This window comes from Elgaria multicarinata, chromosome 7, assembly GCF_023053635.1.
Source record: "Elgaria multicarinata webbii isolate HBS135686 ecotype San Diego chromosome 7, rElgMul1.1.pri, whole genome shotgun sequence".
Taxonomy (NCBI): domain Eukaryota; kingdom Metazoa; phylum Chordata; class Lepidosauria; order Squamata; family Anguidae; genus Elgaria; species Elgaria multicarinata.
Window position 1 is genome coordinate 27,494,698 of NC_086177.1, and position 17,080 is coordinate 27,511,777.

General features: G+C 40.0%; 1 protein-coding gene across 1 annotated transcript in view; it reads left to right on the forward strand.

Moving 5' to 3' along the window:
• Positions 1–16,632, forward strand: part of ZCCHC2 (zinc finger CCHC-type containing 2) — a 32,794-nt gene extending 16,162 nt beyond the window's left edge. Inside the window, exons 10-14 of the mRNA XM_063130008.1 lie at positions 1,168–1,300; positions 2,839–2,903; positions 6,315–6,409; positions 10,277–10,405; positions 11,720–16,632. Coding sequence (XP_062986078.1) covers positions 1,168–1,300; positions 2,839–2,903; positions 6,315–6,409; positions 10,277–10,405; positions 11,720–13,188 — 1,891 coding nt within the window. The 3' untranslated portion in view covers positions 13,189–16,632. The remainder of the gene's footprint in view (positions 1–1,167; positions 1,301–2,838; positions 2,904–6,314; positions 6,410–10,276; positions 10,406–11,719) is intronic.
• Positions 16,633–17,080: the final 448 nt, after the last annotated feature.

Genomic DNA, 17,080 nt, shown 5'->3' on the forward strand with positions numbered 1-17,080 from the left:
TTCAGGAACATTTTGGTGCAGTATATACCTTCGACACACATTGGTTCAAGCAACTTGAAACAGGGTCACTTGAGGAACAGTTAACATCAGCAAGTGTTGTTAGGAAGTTTGCAGTGAGCTATGCTGCCGCAGCTTTGCAAGTAAATAGTGTGGCTGAGTGCCTGACAATCTATGCAATGCATGAGCACACTTCACTAGCTTTCATACCCAGCATCTCATCTTTTCAGCTTGGCTTCGGGGCCATCCCTGATGTGGCAGTTCATATTAGTTTGGCTGCAACTCTCTTTAATCAGGAAAAACACATCAGTCTTACTGATGCATATTTAGACTGGGTTCAGACAACACAATAACCAATGGTGGTTTAAATAGTCAACGGTTGGTTATTTAACCCACCATGAATTATTGTGTTGTGTGGAGAGAGTTTTTTTAACCGATGGTTGGTTATTTGGCCGAAATAACCAACTCTGTGCAGAGTTGGCTATTTGAACCATCATTAGTTACTGTGTTGTGTGAAGGGCACCGTTGGTTATTTCGTCATTCACAGAGTCACAAGGCAAGAGCAGTCAAAGTGGTGGCTGCCACTCTAGTCCTGCTGGCAGGATAGTTTTTTCAGCAGCAATGGCTGATGGGATACTAGTGGGAGGACTGTGGAGGATGGGGATGGGTGAGTCAACTCAGTGTGGATTAATAGTCAACTCAACGCTGATCCTAATCCACACCATGGTTGATTATTATCATGTATGGGGAGTACCCCCTAGATAAACAACTGTTGAGTTGATTATTACCCCACCATTGACTATAGTGTTGTCTGAACGCAGCCTTACTCTCTTACACATGCTTGCTATGCTATTTTTATAAAGGCTACTCAAATTTGTATGTGTTGCTGCCTGCTTGCAAGATTGTTACAGTTAAAAGGCCAAGAGGCAGAATAACAGTGCTGAAAGGGATGAGATCACGTGGATGGACAAATGCAGTTGCTATGTGCCCCCCAATCAAGCAGATCAGTGGCACTTGCCATTTTGTGCTAGAGTAATCTATAGACAAGAACATGGTCTTTGAAATCTAGCAAGCCCAGTGGTCTTGGAAAAAGTGCATTTTGATTTCCCTGGATGAACTTGCAAGATTGGAGATACCTTCAGTCACAGAATCTTATGTCTTTTATACCAGCACTGGTAATACGAAATGTTCTTCACTGGATGGCTTTGACATAACACATTCCGAACACAATGGTGTGGCAGATTGGAGAAGAAAAGGCTGTGCTCTTCAGCAGCACCCAGAGCATTGTACATTACTTGATCAGGTATTTTATTTTTTATCCCAAAAATGCAGATTAATAAATGGTGGCAGAACTTCATATTAAGAGGCATGTGACTTCCAACTCTCATTGAATTCATGGGCTTCATTTTTAATATTACCTTTTTTTCCCAGTAGGAATTTATTTTTAGTGATTAGTTGCATTACTTTTCACAACTTAAAGAAGGGATGATTAAAAAAAAATACACCTGCAGGCTGAATGACAGATGCTTGGGGGCCATTTCTTAAGGGGATAAGGCGGTAGGGCAGTGGCCTTAGGGGAGCTGGGGGACTTGGACTTTTGGACCTTTTGCATTTTTTCAGACAAGGGCACGTAACAATCCATAATTAAGATGTGAGCCTTTTTATTCTATTTTTGCCATGGGCAGTGCTATTCCTCACCAGAAGCAGTGATGCCTCAATCAAACCTAGTGTGTGAGCCTATAATATGCTGCTTTTGGACTGTGTGAACTTGTGTTTGCCGTCACATCTTTCCAGGCTATTGGAAGAGAGAATTGGTACTTCCATGAGGATCACATTGCTGTTGTGATATGCATGACAGTAACAGCCTTCAAAATGGTGCCACTGTCTGAGCACTGCCAAATTGCAAGTAGCTCCTGCGTGTGCTCATGAGGGGATTAAATAGGAACCAGGTTTCACCTGAATTTTGAGATACAAAGTAAACTGCTTAAAGCAGTGTAAAATCATATCTGTCCAGTGCTGCAATGTCTTTTCTCAGTATCTACATAAATTTATTCAAGTTCTGCAGAGATAAGCTATGAATTAATGTATGCAGTTGCAGTGGAGTGCTTCTTAAACAAAATGGTAAGTGCGATTCTAAACAATTTGTGCACATTTGGCTCCCACTTAGTCAGTCTTGGGGCAGTATCCAATATGGTTCTCCTGTGCACAGCCAGCACCATTGGTTCCAATCAGCGCATGGTCAGCCCCACAGGTCCTGGTCTGCAAGCTGCCCCTATCGCTTGCGGTAGTGATAATAGTGCTTCCAGACGCAAGCCCCAAAACAAGCGGCAGTGCTCTTTTCTGGAAAGGATGGGTCATGCCCCTTCCAGAAATGAGTGTTTCCGCTAATTTCAGGGCTTGCCCCAGGAAGCGCTACTGCCCACACTACTGCCACAAGGGGCTGCTTGCGCACCAGGACTGGTAGGGCTGGCTGTGTGCAGACTGGAACTTGCAGTGACGGCTGTGCACGGGAGAACCCTCTTGGATACTCCCTCCACTTCCCCGATATATCTGGGCAATTTATTGTGACTGAACTATTTACCTCACGTTTTACAAACCCCAACCCTGAAAAATAACACCAAACATTGCTACTCAAAGAGCACCAGGGAGAATTTTAAAGAGTTGCGTATAGGTAGCAGGCTACAGCTGTCTTCGCGGTTGCCCATTGTCTCATTCTAAACTGGTAACATTACATGTTGGAAAGGTAACAATGTCTATGCTGTTCCTTTGGCCTAAGTGAAATTGTAGAATTTTTTTGACCTCTGAAATAGAAAGCTTCTGATCTGGAATTTTGTCATTTAGCATACAGCGGAGAAGAGGAATTTGCCTGCAATAAGCAAGAAGAAAGGAAAGCTGCAACCAGAAAAGTAGGTTTTAATTTCACATTTAAAAGAACCTGAATATTGCTTTATTAGCAACAATACAGCTATTATAAATGAAATCAAACGTGTAGGAAAACTGAACATTTGTAGGTTTCTTTTTAAAAGAATTAAATCCAGTGTAACTGATTGTCATCTACAATTTTAGGATGACAAACTAAACACATGTAGATTGTGGGGAGCTACAAAAACACTAAATTTAATTTGGAATTTGTAGAAAGTGTCCTCCCTTTGCTCCAGTTCAGAAATGTTCCTGACATTTTTAAATAGTGAGTGTCTTGGTAAGGCAGGATTTGGGCAATTCCTAAAGGAATTACCTGAAGCTATACTTTGCTTCATTGGATGTATTTTGGGGTTGTTAAAAGAATGTTATCCTAGGTTTACCGTGACTGAACTCTTTTTCAGTCACTGATTACTCTCAATGATTCAGGAGTTGAATCCAAGGTTGAAATAGAGTCTTGAGGCCTCTTGATACATCTCCCTTGTTCAAGGCGTGAGCATCTCTGACAACAACAGTGTTGTCAGAATCTTTAACCCACAGTCACAGTACATCATGACAATTAATGCTCCCGGAAGAGAGTAAGTAAGGAGACAGGAAGCCAGGTTTTACTACCCAGTTTTTACTACTTGAATACATGGTTTATTACAGAGAGAGGCAAAGAAAATACATATGCAGGATTTAGCTTAGACTGACAGAAAGTGGGTTGGATCATAAAGAAACAGGTGCCTCGGTGAACCAGGCAGGAAAGAAGAAAGAGCAGTAAGTATAGAGAAGTTTGAGAGAATTGGAACTTCTGCCAAATAAGAGAGAGCTATGGATTGGCAAGTGGGGAACTGAACTGGGTAGTGGAAGGTGCCAGGATAAATAAGAAAAGATTTTTTGCCCCCAGAAAAAGTCATTCTTATTGAGAAATATAGCAATAGACTTCAGGAGAAGGGGGTATTAAGAGTTTAAAAGCAGTGAGGAAATGGAAGAGAGAATGAACAGGGTGGCAGCCATGATGCTGATAGTACATAAATTTGCCCTTAGAACCATAAGGTTGAAGAAATAAAGATAAGTTCTTAGGTGATACTGGATGCTATAGCTTTCTGTAGGCTGCACATTTCTGTAGCTATAAACCTTTCATTGTCTAAACTACAAAGTTATTCATATATTTCAGTTTTAATTGAAATGTAGTGAATTAGGCAGCCATTTTTTTATTTTTAAATTTTTATTTTCTCAGTCTTTCAGTGTCACCAAAGACTAGTCTATGCACCAAACTATGTGTTATTTAATGTTTTATCAATAACACATTTGGTTTCATAATATATATCATATAGATTCTTTGGCATTGCCCAAAATAAATTTCAGTTGACTGCCATTTTGTAATTTTATACTTCTTTTTTTTTTTGGCCGCATATCTGTACCCCTTAAGATATGGGGGGGGGGGAAATCTCTCATATCTTAAGGGGCACTATTGGGAAGGAAAATAAACCATAGTAGCTTATTTCTCCAGCTGCAGCAATACCATAATTACCCTCACGGGGCACATTTTTTCCAAACCTGGCAAGGGGGCACGGCAGGTGGGTTTACAGATCACCCCACATCCGATGGCTTGTTCTAGGGTTGTGGAGTGCTTTGTAACCTACCCTCACCATGTTCGGACAACACAACAAACCATGCCCTGAGAGGGTAATTAGGCAGCACACAAGCGGTATGCATGGGGCAGAGAAATAATAAGCTATGATGGCTTATTTTTTCTTCCCCAACCGTGCGACATCTGGCCTTTGTCTTTCAGACTCACTATAGAATTAATCTTGTGTACTCGTGGTGCACAGATGCAGGCTTGTTACCTAGCGAGATAACTATAGGTTTCCAGACACACACAAAAATATATAATGTATATATAATGTTACTGTATTACGTTAATATAATTAAAATACCCACAGTAGTAGCGTTAATAGTTTTAACGCTTTTGGCCTGGCCAGCATGAACAGTTTCTTTGAAGTGCTTCAGCCATGATCCTAATTATCATGAACTTTATTACGGTCACTGTCCAGACTTTACACATACAAAAAGAGTAGGGAGAAATTACATACAGATTTGAGAATTATGCAACAAAATCAATTCTGGAGAGTCCTCTGTGTGCCTCTGTGGCCCTGAAGCAATGAAGGAGTGCATTAATTTGTAATCTGGTGTTAAGCAATATTTCTCTAATCTCTCTATAAAAAGAACAACGGAGTAGAACATGGATAACCGATCCAGTTCCATTGCTTCCACATGGGCATAAGTGATTAGGAAAACTGATTTTCTGAAACCTCTCCTGTAACAGAGCAGATGGCAGGACATTAAATCTTGCCAGAGTTAGTGGATGCCGATATTTGGGGATGTTAAGCATTGAGAAATATTTTGCTTCTGCCATTCCGTAACTCAAGTTAACGCCTACAAGGAGATGGGAGCAAGTTCTATCTGCTGGAGATCTTAAAACGTGTAGGTCACTGTGACAGAAGAGTTTTGGCCTGTTTTGCTTCCATTATTTATAGCAACTCGGGCATAAGCCCAGAGAGTTGATCTTATTCCAGAGTAATTCCATCCACTCAGTGATATATGGGTCATTACATATCTTGTGGAGATAGCCTGAAGAACTAGGGCCATACAAGCAAATCCAAAATTTGAGTGCACTCAACCAAGCTCTTGAAGTGATAGACTGTAGACCAGTTTCCAACAAGAAAGCAGGTGTTGCCACACACTTTGGGAGACCGAGGATAGAACATTCAAAAGTTGCTTGTACAGGTTCTATTGAAGGGTTAACAGCTTTGATCCAATTTGTAATTCCATATATCAGTTGCATATGGGGTTTGGCCTTAAAAACTTCAAGTGCAGCGAGTACAAATTGACCCCTCTGGTATAATAGAACCATATTATTGGTTATTACTCTCACCCTCTCTGCAAAGACCAATTAAGTGTTTTATGAAAGTATATACCCAAATATTTTTTAGCCAGAAACTTGTTCAATGTGGTTGTCATTCACAGACCATCCAAAGATCTTCTTGTGTGTTGAAAAGTCCAGCACTTTCAATTTATCGTAATTAATTCTTAATTGGATTGGTTTCACAGTAGCTGGTGAATGCTGCTAATTTCACCCTGGTTTGTGAAATTAGAACAGCATTATCTGCGTAAAGTAAAATGGGAATCTTTGAATTAGCCAGTTTTAGAGGATGAGAATAAATTATATTCAAAGCAGTTGGTAAATCACTTAAAATATTAAATAAAAATGGGGCTAAAACACAACCTTGTCTTATACCCCTAGTTGATACTATTGGTTTGGACCAACTGCCGGTGGGATCCTAATTATATGCCTCATGGTACCATGAGAGAATTACCAATTCCTTTTGTCAAATGTTTGTATTCCCATACAGAGATAAAGTAAAGAGATCTGACACCAGATTAACCATCAGAACTAACTGCGTAAGAGTTGCAGATGCTCACCATCTCCACCCAGCATTAGCAAAAGGTAGGAAATGTACTTAAGAGACTACAAGTACAATGGAGCTTCTCGTAAGAATTTTGTGTAGATTTATACAGTAAGTGATGTATTCATCCAATATGCAGTGTTCTCGAGGTACTCCTGCATTTGGAGATGCCCCTTAATCAAAATCTAATTTCCATCAATGAAATGTATGCTGATTCTACAAAAATAAATACCCCAAATTCTTCTGCGTGGTCTTTGTGCCATTAGTTCCACATATGGATTCTGCAACTATATAGAGCCAACTTGGGACCATTCCAGAGCTTCATCCAAGCTGCTGCTGCTCTAGCCCCTCTGCTCCAGCAGAGATCTTATACTATTTGTACATGCTTTGAGGGACCAAATGGGCACCATCCCATCCAGTTACCTTCTGATCACTACAACGGCTGAGGGAACTTATTTAGGGGGGACTTCTCTTTAGTGAACTATTCAACTGTTCATTTTTTCATTAACTAAGGAGGCTTTCCTATTTCTTATTCTAGCTAAGAGGGTAACAGCTTTATTTTATCAGTGATTCCATCTAGTTGTGTGCCAGTAGCACAATGGGAGATGTTCCAAAAAGTGCCATGGCTTTCAAAGTGGTGTCAAAGAAAGAGTACTTATTTTGGATGGATATGACCAGTATTTGGTCAATTTCTGGTAATATGGGGAACCATATACACAGTGTGCCTTTACCAAGACAAACTAAATCAGCCTGACATAACTGGTATTGCACTTGGAGCCTTGCTCTGAAAAAAGGCAACGTAGCTCTGAATATTCTTAAGGACCTCTGTTTGATCAGAATCTCACCACTGCCTCCCACTAAAATCGCCAACTTAAAGAGGTTCAAAATTACCAGACTTACCCAACCTAGTGCCCTCCAGTGGTCATGCTGGCTGGGGATGATAGGAGTTAGTCCCACGTATCTGGAGGACACCAGGTCAGGATAGGCTGCATATCACCATCCAAATCTGTGAAATTCAGGGTTTGAATTGGTGAGCTGTGCTTCTGCTGATCCTCTCTAGGAGTCACAGAGGAGGAAATGTCATGTTGAGCCACTGCACTGATCCCTTCTGCCAGCGTTCTCTTCTTCTGAACTAGATGACTAGGTTTATTTGGAAGACCTGGTTCTCAGCCAGTAGTCCCAAGTGACCTCCCCCACAATTCTGGACTCACGCCTCAATGATAGGACCATCAGAGTCCACCTTGCCAGAACAGATCCTGGAAAGACTTGAACACCTATTGCAGGAGGTGGGCAACTTCTGGCCCTCCAGATGTTTTGGCCTGCAACTCCCATCATCCCTAGCTGATGATATAGCCAAAGGTGAGGGAACATGGGAGTTGTAGGTCAAATGTTGCCCATTCCCACCTACTGCATCTTCCTAGAACACCCCCTCATGCACCCTCTCCTGTTGCATTTGATGTTCAAGTCTTATAATACTTCTCAGGGAGCAGAATGGGAAAAATATCCAGGCATAGTATCTCTTAAACAGTTTGTTCACCTCATCTAGAAGATAGTCTTCACTTTGACATTTTTATCCCACTATGTTTTTGGGACCATAAATGGCAAGAGCACATAGGTTATTGAGTTAACTCTTGCTGGAGCTGGAGTTAACGCATCCATTTTGCTCCTCACATTTCCTTATGGTTCAAACCCTAAGTATCAATCAGTCATTGGATGCATACCAAGATGGATGACTGGAACAGATACTCTTATGTGGATTCTGTCTTCAGGTCTGCACTGACAAACCCTCGGTGTCATGAAGTTTATCCTTAATACTATGGATTTGATAAACTCTGATAGAAGCATGTGTTATGATTGACCCCTTCCTTCAAGGCCTATCCAGTACTGCATGCTCATCATAAGGAGCTATGGAATGCCCATCATTAATCTTACCCCAAATAAGATTTAACAGGGCTCCAAAAGAGATAGATCAGTGTGATTTTTGGGTCTTGGTAATGGTTAAATTTCTAAAGAAGCATTGGGAAAGCAGTTTTGTGATTACTTTAATAACCCTCTAGATAAAATGGCCAGTGTTGATGATATTTGGCAGTCTGAATTTTTGCAGAAATAAAGTTCTATCTGTGGCATCTTGTAACAAGATAGGAAATAAAAGTCTCTCTTGGACCTAAAAGCAGTAAAGGTCCACCTGATAACAGCAGTTCTACTATCTCCACCTCTTAATGCTGCAATCCGAACATCCACTACAGCAGTCCCAGTGATATTCTTTTGATCCTAATAATTCCAGATCTTGCAGTAACTACAATCTTGGCATGTTTAGCATTAATTGATGCCTCTTCAACACCAAAGCCTATGGGTGGAGCAGAACATTTTTTTATTTTTTTGCATAATCTAGGTAGGTCAGTGTACTCTGCTCTACAATCCTGTTTCTTTCCATGCATAGAGACAAGCTCATGCTGTAACTTGGCTTTGCTTTGCCTTTCAAAGGTGATCTCTGACTTCCATCGGCCAGCTCCCCGCCTCTCCCCGCATTTTGTTTGCCATCTAGTGTGATGAAAAGTTCTGGAAAACATGGAAGCTTGCACACAATTTGATTGTAACATTTTGGTTGACCTCATAAAGATATTGCTGTAATAGGGAAATTGATTCCCCCCCCCTTATAGTCAGCTACTTTTGCCTTTTGTTAGCTTTCCTGATTCCAAGGAAGTTTCGCACACACTCTAAATGTGTGAAGAGCTCTTTTTTGGTAGACGTCATGTTTTAAAGAAGAACAACTTTTTCATTTGCTATATTAATCCTAAGAATGGTTTGTGGTCCCATTGAAGGCTAGTTGCTATGATAAAACATCCGTTATAAACTTGTCAAGTAACTGGTTCCATCTAGAGTTGAGGGGTAAGCTACCCCGAGAATGGCTGTACATGTTAAGGAAAGAAATACCTCTTGAAAAGGCAAACTTCCCTGCCTATGCCTTCCACCTTCATCAAATATGCACTGGACATACTTAGGAGAGTTGGCAAAGCATTTGGCAGAGTGATTCTTCACAGCTTCACACCTCTTCATCGCCTCTTCCAAGTGTCAGCAAGCCAATTACCCTTATGTGAGACTGTACATAGGCAATGAAGAAAATCAGTTTGCTTAGCTGTAACTCATGTTTGTCGACTGCTCATCTGCTCAGTCACGCAGTTACCTCTTGCTTTTGGAAGAAAGATCTGTATTGAAATTGTGAGTGAGAAGGCATTCTCTCCTCTTAAGGCATGTGTGTCAGTAATAAAGACATTTCCTCACAACAAGAGGGGCAAAAGAGTTGGCTCCCCGGCTAGCATGCTAGAATGTTCCTGGAGTTGGCTCTGTAGGGCTGTATAGATGATGACCTAAACTGTAGCCAACACAACTCATTCAAGGGCAAAGATGTATGACAGGGATATTCAGAGTTTGCTAGACTGAACTGAGGTCATGTATTTTGAAAATTGCCTAGTCCTGAATCTAAATAATCATGTATTAAGTCCATGCACACAAGGGAGGCTGGTTTTTTGCCCTTGAACACCAGCTGTCAATGTCAGTTAGACTGTTTTTGAAACAGAGAAAACTTTCAAAAGCATTGTTATATGTTAGGGAAATAAGCTGTTTGAGGAGAAGTTTTTTTAAAAAATCCTGAGCGTGCTGAAGTCCTTTGTGTCTAGTGTAGATCTTGGAATCTTAGCCATGAATTCTGTTATATTGCAACTCTGGTGTTGTGCAGTTTTAACGGTTTTTATGTTTGCTATTAGATAATGCAGTATTAAGTAGAACTGTGTTCAGAGGGTTGGGAACTCTGGTGTCCAGGGACCAGGTAAAAGCTTCAGAAGGATGCTAATATACATATTAGTTGATGGTGTTTAGCAGTAACCATGCTGATGTGAAATCTCTTCTAGATTCAAATTTAGACATTACAGTTGGACATGACACATGTGGAGAAACCTCTTCAGAGAGTTACAGTTCTCCTTCTAGTCCACGTCATGATGGAAGGGAAAGCTTTGAAAGTGAAGAAGAAAAAGACAGAGGTTGGATTTGTGTATTTTAAAATAATACGAACATATAGAATCCCTTTAGTGTGCATCTCCTTTCATTTGGATTGGTGTATCCAGGTAATAGACACCAAGAATAGACTTAGCAACCTAACTGGCAACAAGTTGGTATACTATAAATTCTAAATGGAGGTTCAAAATCTGGATTATGCTACAAAGAGGGAGAGACTTGCTATTAGATCCTCTTCCCCTCTCCTTCCCCACCCCTCTCCTTCCCCACCCATTTCAAACTAAATCATTAATATCTTTGAGAAAACAGCAATACATCTTCAGAAAGATTCAGAACATCTTGCTACAATATAACCTGCAACCAAGCTTGCAAAATTCTAAAATATAATACTGTATAACAATGTTGAGAGTGGTTTCAAATACTTAATTTGAAACCATTATTCGAGAGGTGGCCATTCTATATAGCTACATCTTTTACATCTATCTTTATCAATGTTGTTAAAAGCTCTTGCTTTATATTTATCTTCTAAAGTAAACTTAATTTAAAATCTGAACATAGATGTCCGTGATGGGCTTTTAGCTTTTCTTTCGCAGGGATTCTGAACTGCCTTGCCTGTTCTTGAATTGATGTAACTTGTTAAAAGTTTATATTGGCTAAGTTCGGATGACACGCTAATCAACTGGGGGATGGTAATAGGAACAGAATGGGAAACAACCGTTGATTAACGTGTTATCTCAACTCAGCCATTGACTTGGTTTACATGACACAGCTACAATTGGCTTGCCATGACTTACTGTGTTCTGCAAATCTAGGCAGTAGGGATTGTTCAGGGTTTAGACAACCCTCAAATAACCCATGGTTTGTTTTAGGGAGCTTTGATTATTGGGCGGCAAATAAATAACCCTTTCTACCTTGTGTTATACCATACGAAGCTAGGCACGTGTCATAATGCAACAGCCCCCAAGGTGGGCTGTCGTGACATGCAAACATCAACATTATGTATTAAAATCTTTAAAATATAATTTGGCTTTTCAATACTACTTAAAAAAAATAATTGCTTTATTTTCAATTATTTAAAAACACAATGGATTCATAACTACTTTATAGCTTTTTCATTTAAATGGTAATGGAAGATAAAGCTATTGAAGATGGTTACTTCCTGTAAGCAAATAATGGGAAATTGCAATACTGCCTGCACTAATCAGTGTAAATTAGAACCTTAATCTTTTCCCCCTTCACTACTGTGGAATAATCCTTGTGATATTTAAAGCTGGGGTTTAAGCTTGGGAAAGATGGGTTTTAGGAAGTTGAATTGTTTAATGATGCCCTATTTTCCACAGACACAGACAGCAATTCTGAAGATTCTGGGAACCAAAACGTGTTGAAGTTTGCTGGTTATGGTGCTACAGACCTCAATAAGCCACCTACACCGATTTCAGTGAGATCAGACAATCGAAACATTGTAGAAGATCCTTTGAGTTCACCATTTCAACACATTTCCTTTATGCCTGCCTTGCACTGTGTGGTGCTCAATGGTGCACCGAAGCCTGAAACAGTAGTTCCGCCACCCATATCTGCTGATGGAAAAACATTGGGAATGGTGGTTGCAAATTCAGCTCCTGTTGGAATGGGTTCAGCTGGTGAATCTGAAAAACACATTGAACTTCTGTCGTCCCCTTTGCCAGCCAATTTCGTCCCACCCACAGTCCAATCTGGTAGCCCTGCATTGCATTTATCAATACACAGAATGAAAATATCCTCACCACAGGCATCATCTGAAAGCTGTGCAGTTAGTGGACCCCAACAACAAACAGGAAACTTAAGTATTGGATCACCAAACACTGCCTTTATCCCAGTCCACAACCCAGGTAACTTCCCAGGACCTACGGTTCCCACTACAGAGCCAATCTCAAAACCTGCACCCCATATGATGGGCTTGAATCAAATGGTGCCTCATGTTGAAGGAAACACAGGAGTGATCCCTCAGCCTCCCAATCTAAAAGTAGTTGTTCCTGCAGCTGGTCTCTCCACAGCACTTCCACCAGCTCCTTTTACTGTACCAGTGACTCTTCACGCTACCAGTGTGTTGCCCAATCAAAGTACAACCGTGCTGAACACTGTGGCATCAACACCACCACCTCCATCATCTGGTTTATGTGTTAGTCAAGTCCAGCCTAATGTTCCTCCTGCAATACCTACCCATACACCAGGTCCTGCACCTAGTCCGAGCCCTGCTCTAACACACAGCACTGCGCAGAGTGACAGCACATCCTATATTAGTGCTGTTGGAAATACGAATGCTACTGGCACTCTACTGTCTCCACAGCAGTTGGGGTCTGGGCCTTGTGGGTCTTGTGGTCGCCGATGCAGCTGTGGGACCAATGGAAATCTTCAGATTAACAGTTACTTTTATCACAACCCACTTCCTGGACAAGTCTACAGAGTTCCACCTTTCGTCCATGTGCAATCGTTTTGCAGTAACTACCTCAACCAAGCACATCAAACCAATGGAACACAAATTCCTTTTTACATGCCTCGCGCCCCGTATGCAAATGGGCTGATGCATGACCCAGTAATGGGGAGCCAAACCAACTATGGTATGCAGCAAATGGCAGGATATGGGAGGTTCTATCCTGTGTATCCAGGTCAAAGTGTAGTTGCCAATACTAATGGAGCAGGTCCCAAGAAGAATGGGAATGTGTCCTGTTATAATTGTGGTGTTAGTGGGCACTATGCACAGGACTGTAAGCAGTCATCTATGGAGGCCAGTCAACAAGGTAATCATAACTCCCAACACAGTTGCTTCTAAGTTCACTTAGCTTATATTATTGGCCAGGCTGCCCCCATTCTGCTTTCTGTGAATTGTATGACTGTGTGTGTGTGGGCGTGCAGGATTGACTGTAAAAACATTTAGTAGTTTGTAATAGGTCCAAATAGTTATGTTGTCATAACAGAATGATGTAATGGAAGTCATAGATAAACAAGCAAATTGGACCATATGGCAGCAGTTAGGGGGGAAGCAACCCAAAACTTAGTGCATTTCCCTGGTTTATTAGAATTTGTGCTGCCAAAATGTGACTCTGTATCTCTTTAGTGTTACATTTCAAAGGAGTCCAGAAAAAAACACCTGGCTTTCAAAATTGATACTTCACACATGCTTTATATGTTATGTGCTTAATTAAAAAATAAGCAGGTCACTCATTGTACCTATGCATAGCTAGATCTTGTTTTCTTCCTTCCTCCCTACAAATGTGACTGACCAGAGACATTTTCAAAATATAGTTATGCATAAGTGTGAATAAACCGTTAAAATCAAGGGGTGCCATCAGTTTTATATCTTTATTCTTATTAACGTTTGTAATTGTAAAATGTATCCATTTCCACCCCCTCTGGTTTTTCTGGTGTGTGTTTTAACTGGTGAAACTTGAACAGAAAAGACCAACTTGGTAAGATAATAATTTGAAGCTATGTGCTCTATAGTAGTCTTAATGAAATCAATGGAATTGCTCCAAGAGTGTAAGTTGAATATAGTGGACTTTTACGGACCTAATACTATGAGAAAGAGTCTAGTCTCTTCCCAGGCTCACGTGCTACTGGCTCTTTCAGTGTGGCCATGAGGAGGAGTCCAGTTTGCTGTGTCATCAAAACCCAGAGAGACTGATTAGCCTTTATTCCGTTAGTGGAAACAAGCCAACTTCAAGCTGTACTTTATGAAGCTGGGTTGTTTTCACAAACCATAGTTAAGTTTAACCACAGTTTAGGGTTCTGATGACACCACAAGTAATCTGAAGTAGAAGCTCAGAATTCCTCCTTGTAGCTGTACTGGAGGAGGAGAGGATAAGGGGGAGCGTGTGAGTCCCAGCAGAAGGCCAGACTTACTTTTATAAAACTAAACCATAGTTTAGCATTATTTCTGAATGTAGCCACTGGTCTGGTTTACACAAAATGACAACCCAGGTTTTTTAAAAAATAAAACTGGATTATCATGAACAAGCCAGTGTGCTAACCCCTGTGGCTTGTTCAATCCCACTCGACTCCTCCTGCTAGTAGCAGCAGCTAAACAACCAGGACTGCTGTCTATTGTGGGGTTCAAACCCAGAACTGAGTTGTCTCCCCTGACAAGCCAGATCTGGAGCCCACTTTATTCTCTGGAGGAACCAACTGGGAGTGATCAAGCTGCAGGGAATTTAACTGGCCCACTGTGTGCTTGTTGGTGGTTCAGGAAAAAAACCCGTCATTTTCCTTATTTACAAACTGACTTCTAGGCAGGCTATATAGATATATAAACCTTTGGATAATAGAATAGCATTTTCGGAAGGGTTTTATAGTTGGGCTTTTATAGTTTTTTCTCATAATTTTATTAAGTGTAAGCAGTGACTTAGTAAGTTCTTTTTCCTGTTCTAGGCACTTACAGATTGAGATATGCACCTCCCCCACCCCCTTCTAATGATACGTTGGATTCTGCTGACTGAAACCAAGTAAACATTGCCTACATACCAAAATGAAGGTTGGGAAATTTGGGGAATTCTTTGGATTTGAGAGATTCCTTGTGTGTGTTTTATGTTCTGTTGCATTTTTTTTCATTGCTCATGAACGTCTGTTCTAATACGAAAGAAGAAAGTGGTTTTGCTCCTTTTCTAACTTGCATAAAGCATGTTGTTATCTTGGCCAATCAATCAAAAGAGCATTTGAATGAATAGACTTTTGCACTGAAGACTGGAGACATGCAATGTTTGCTCCATTTTATATATAAAAAAGAAAGATCATTTAACCTCTGACTACACTGGTTGAGCAGCCATATGGTTGAAAGGAGAAGCTGAGTCATGCTCCCAAAAGTCACCTTTCGCTTCCCCCTTTTTCTTACGCTGCTATTCTTCTCTCCCACCTTTGCTGAGTCTACCTATCTCCATGGGACTGGATGGATGTTCACCTGTTTAAATAAATCCTGCCCATAACTCTAGTAAATACCTATGCTTGTGAACAGATGGGGGCATTGCTTGCTTTTCTTAAGAGATTGAAAATTCACAATATATACAGCTCTTATGTGCCTAAATGCAAGAGAGAGAGAGAAAATCGGCAAGGTTTAAAATTGTGTGAACATAGCAGATTTCTGAAATGGAAATATGTTGAACAATTTTACTTTTGTTGTAGTGTTTTTTTTTTAAGCCTGTTGGTTCAAAGTGAGTAACTGGTATGAATGCCTTAGTTTGTGTGTTTGAATTTGTAATGGAAGTTGGCAGCAAGTACCTTTTTATCAAACATATTCTACTTTGTCAGTACAAAAGAAACATGATTAAGATTTTAACATCTTCCCCTTTAGGCTATTACAGTGTTGTGTTTAGAATGTAAATGATTTATTTCAATCTGGACAAAAACCTGTGTGTATTCTAAAAATTGGTCAAGTATTTGTATACTAGAACCAGTCTACCAAATAGCAATGTCACTTTCTTATGACAATTTACCACTGTGTGATCACGATATAATGTGAAAGACTCCAATGAGTGTGAAGATTGATCATGTTAGTGTCATATCACTAAGTTTAACGCTGCTGTATCTTCTAAAAGCCAAGGTGTACTAAATTGCTTCCAGGTAATATTTGATTTCTTAAGTGCACTGAGTTTATGTGGAAGAAAACTTACAACTGCTGAAATCAACACTGAACTACCACCATTTGTGTACCCATAGGTATCACAATTCATAGCAGAAATGTAGGTTTTACTTATTTAACAAAATAGATATGCAGCAGATGGAAACCAGTCAAAACATTTTTGATTAATTCTAATTGCTAAACAAGAAACTTGAAGAAACTTGATTTACATTTCTTCATAGATAGCATTTATATTTATAGCACCAATATATTTTGAAAGTGAGGGTGTAAAGGGGTAGATGAGAGCTTTAATTTAAAAGAAAATTAGCATAGACATTATTTTCGTTTAAAAAAATTATTTGCTCGGTATGTTGGACCATATAAAAATGAAATAACTGTTTCTGGGTTTAGTGAGGGTGTTCAAAGCACCAGTGGACTTGCATTCTCAATTATCTGCCAGTTTACTTTATGGAACTTATTTTATGATTTAAGATACTGTACTGTAAATAGGAGGTATGTTGCCTTCTCTTTATTTGTATGTTTACCATATACTTTGATATTTGAAATGTTATGTACTGGAAAGGTCACTTATATTTCTAGAAAGAATGGATTTTATGCAGCATTTTTTCCTTGGATTAACAGCAATAAAAAAAGAAAAAAAGCATATGTTTGCAAATACTGTACTTAATTATTCATGACAGTGAAATTAAAGTGCGTTACCCATTTCTTGTAGTAAGGGTTGGAGAGTTGTAATCATTTTAGCATGCACCAAAGATCTCAAACTTGGAAGGAAATTATTCAAATTATTTGGGAAGGTAAGAATGACTTCATAACTGAACTTGTTACTAGCTCAGAGTGGGTTGGAAATGCCGGAATAAAATGACTGTCTCATTGTTTAAAGGGATACCAGTAGTGTTGGAATGCAGAAGCCCTGCATTCTGCATTCTGCATAGGTTACAGCTGTTGGTATGGTAGTACCAACCCATGGCTGATCCACCACCACTTCTAGTTACATAATGCATCTTCTTCCACATTGTTAAGATATACTGTGTTGCTATGAACCACACTGGTTACCCATTAATGTGGAATAGATGGACTGTATAATGTCCATATA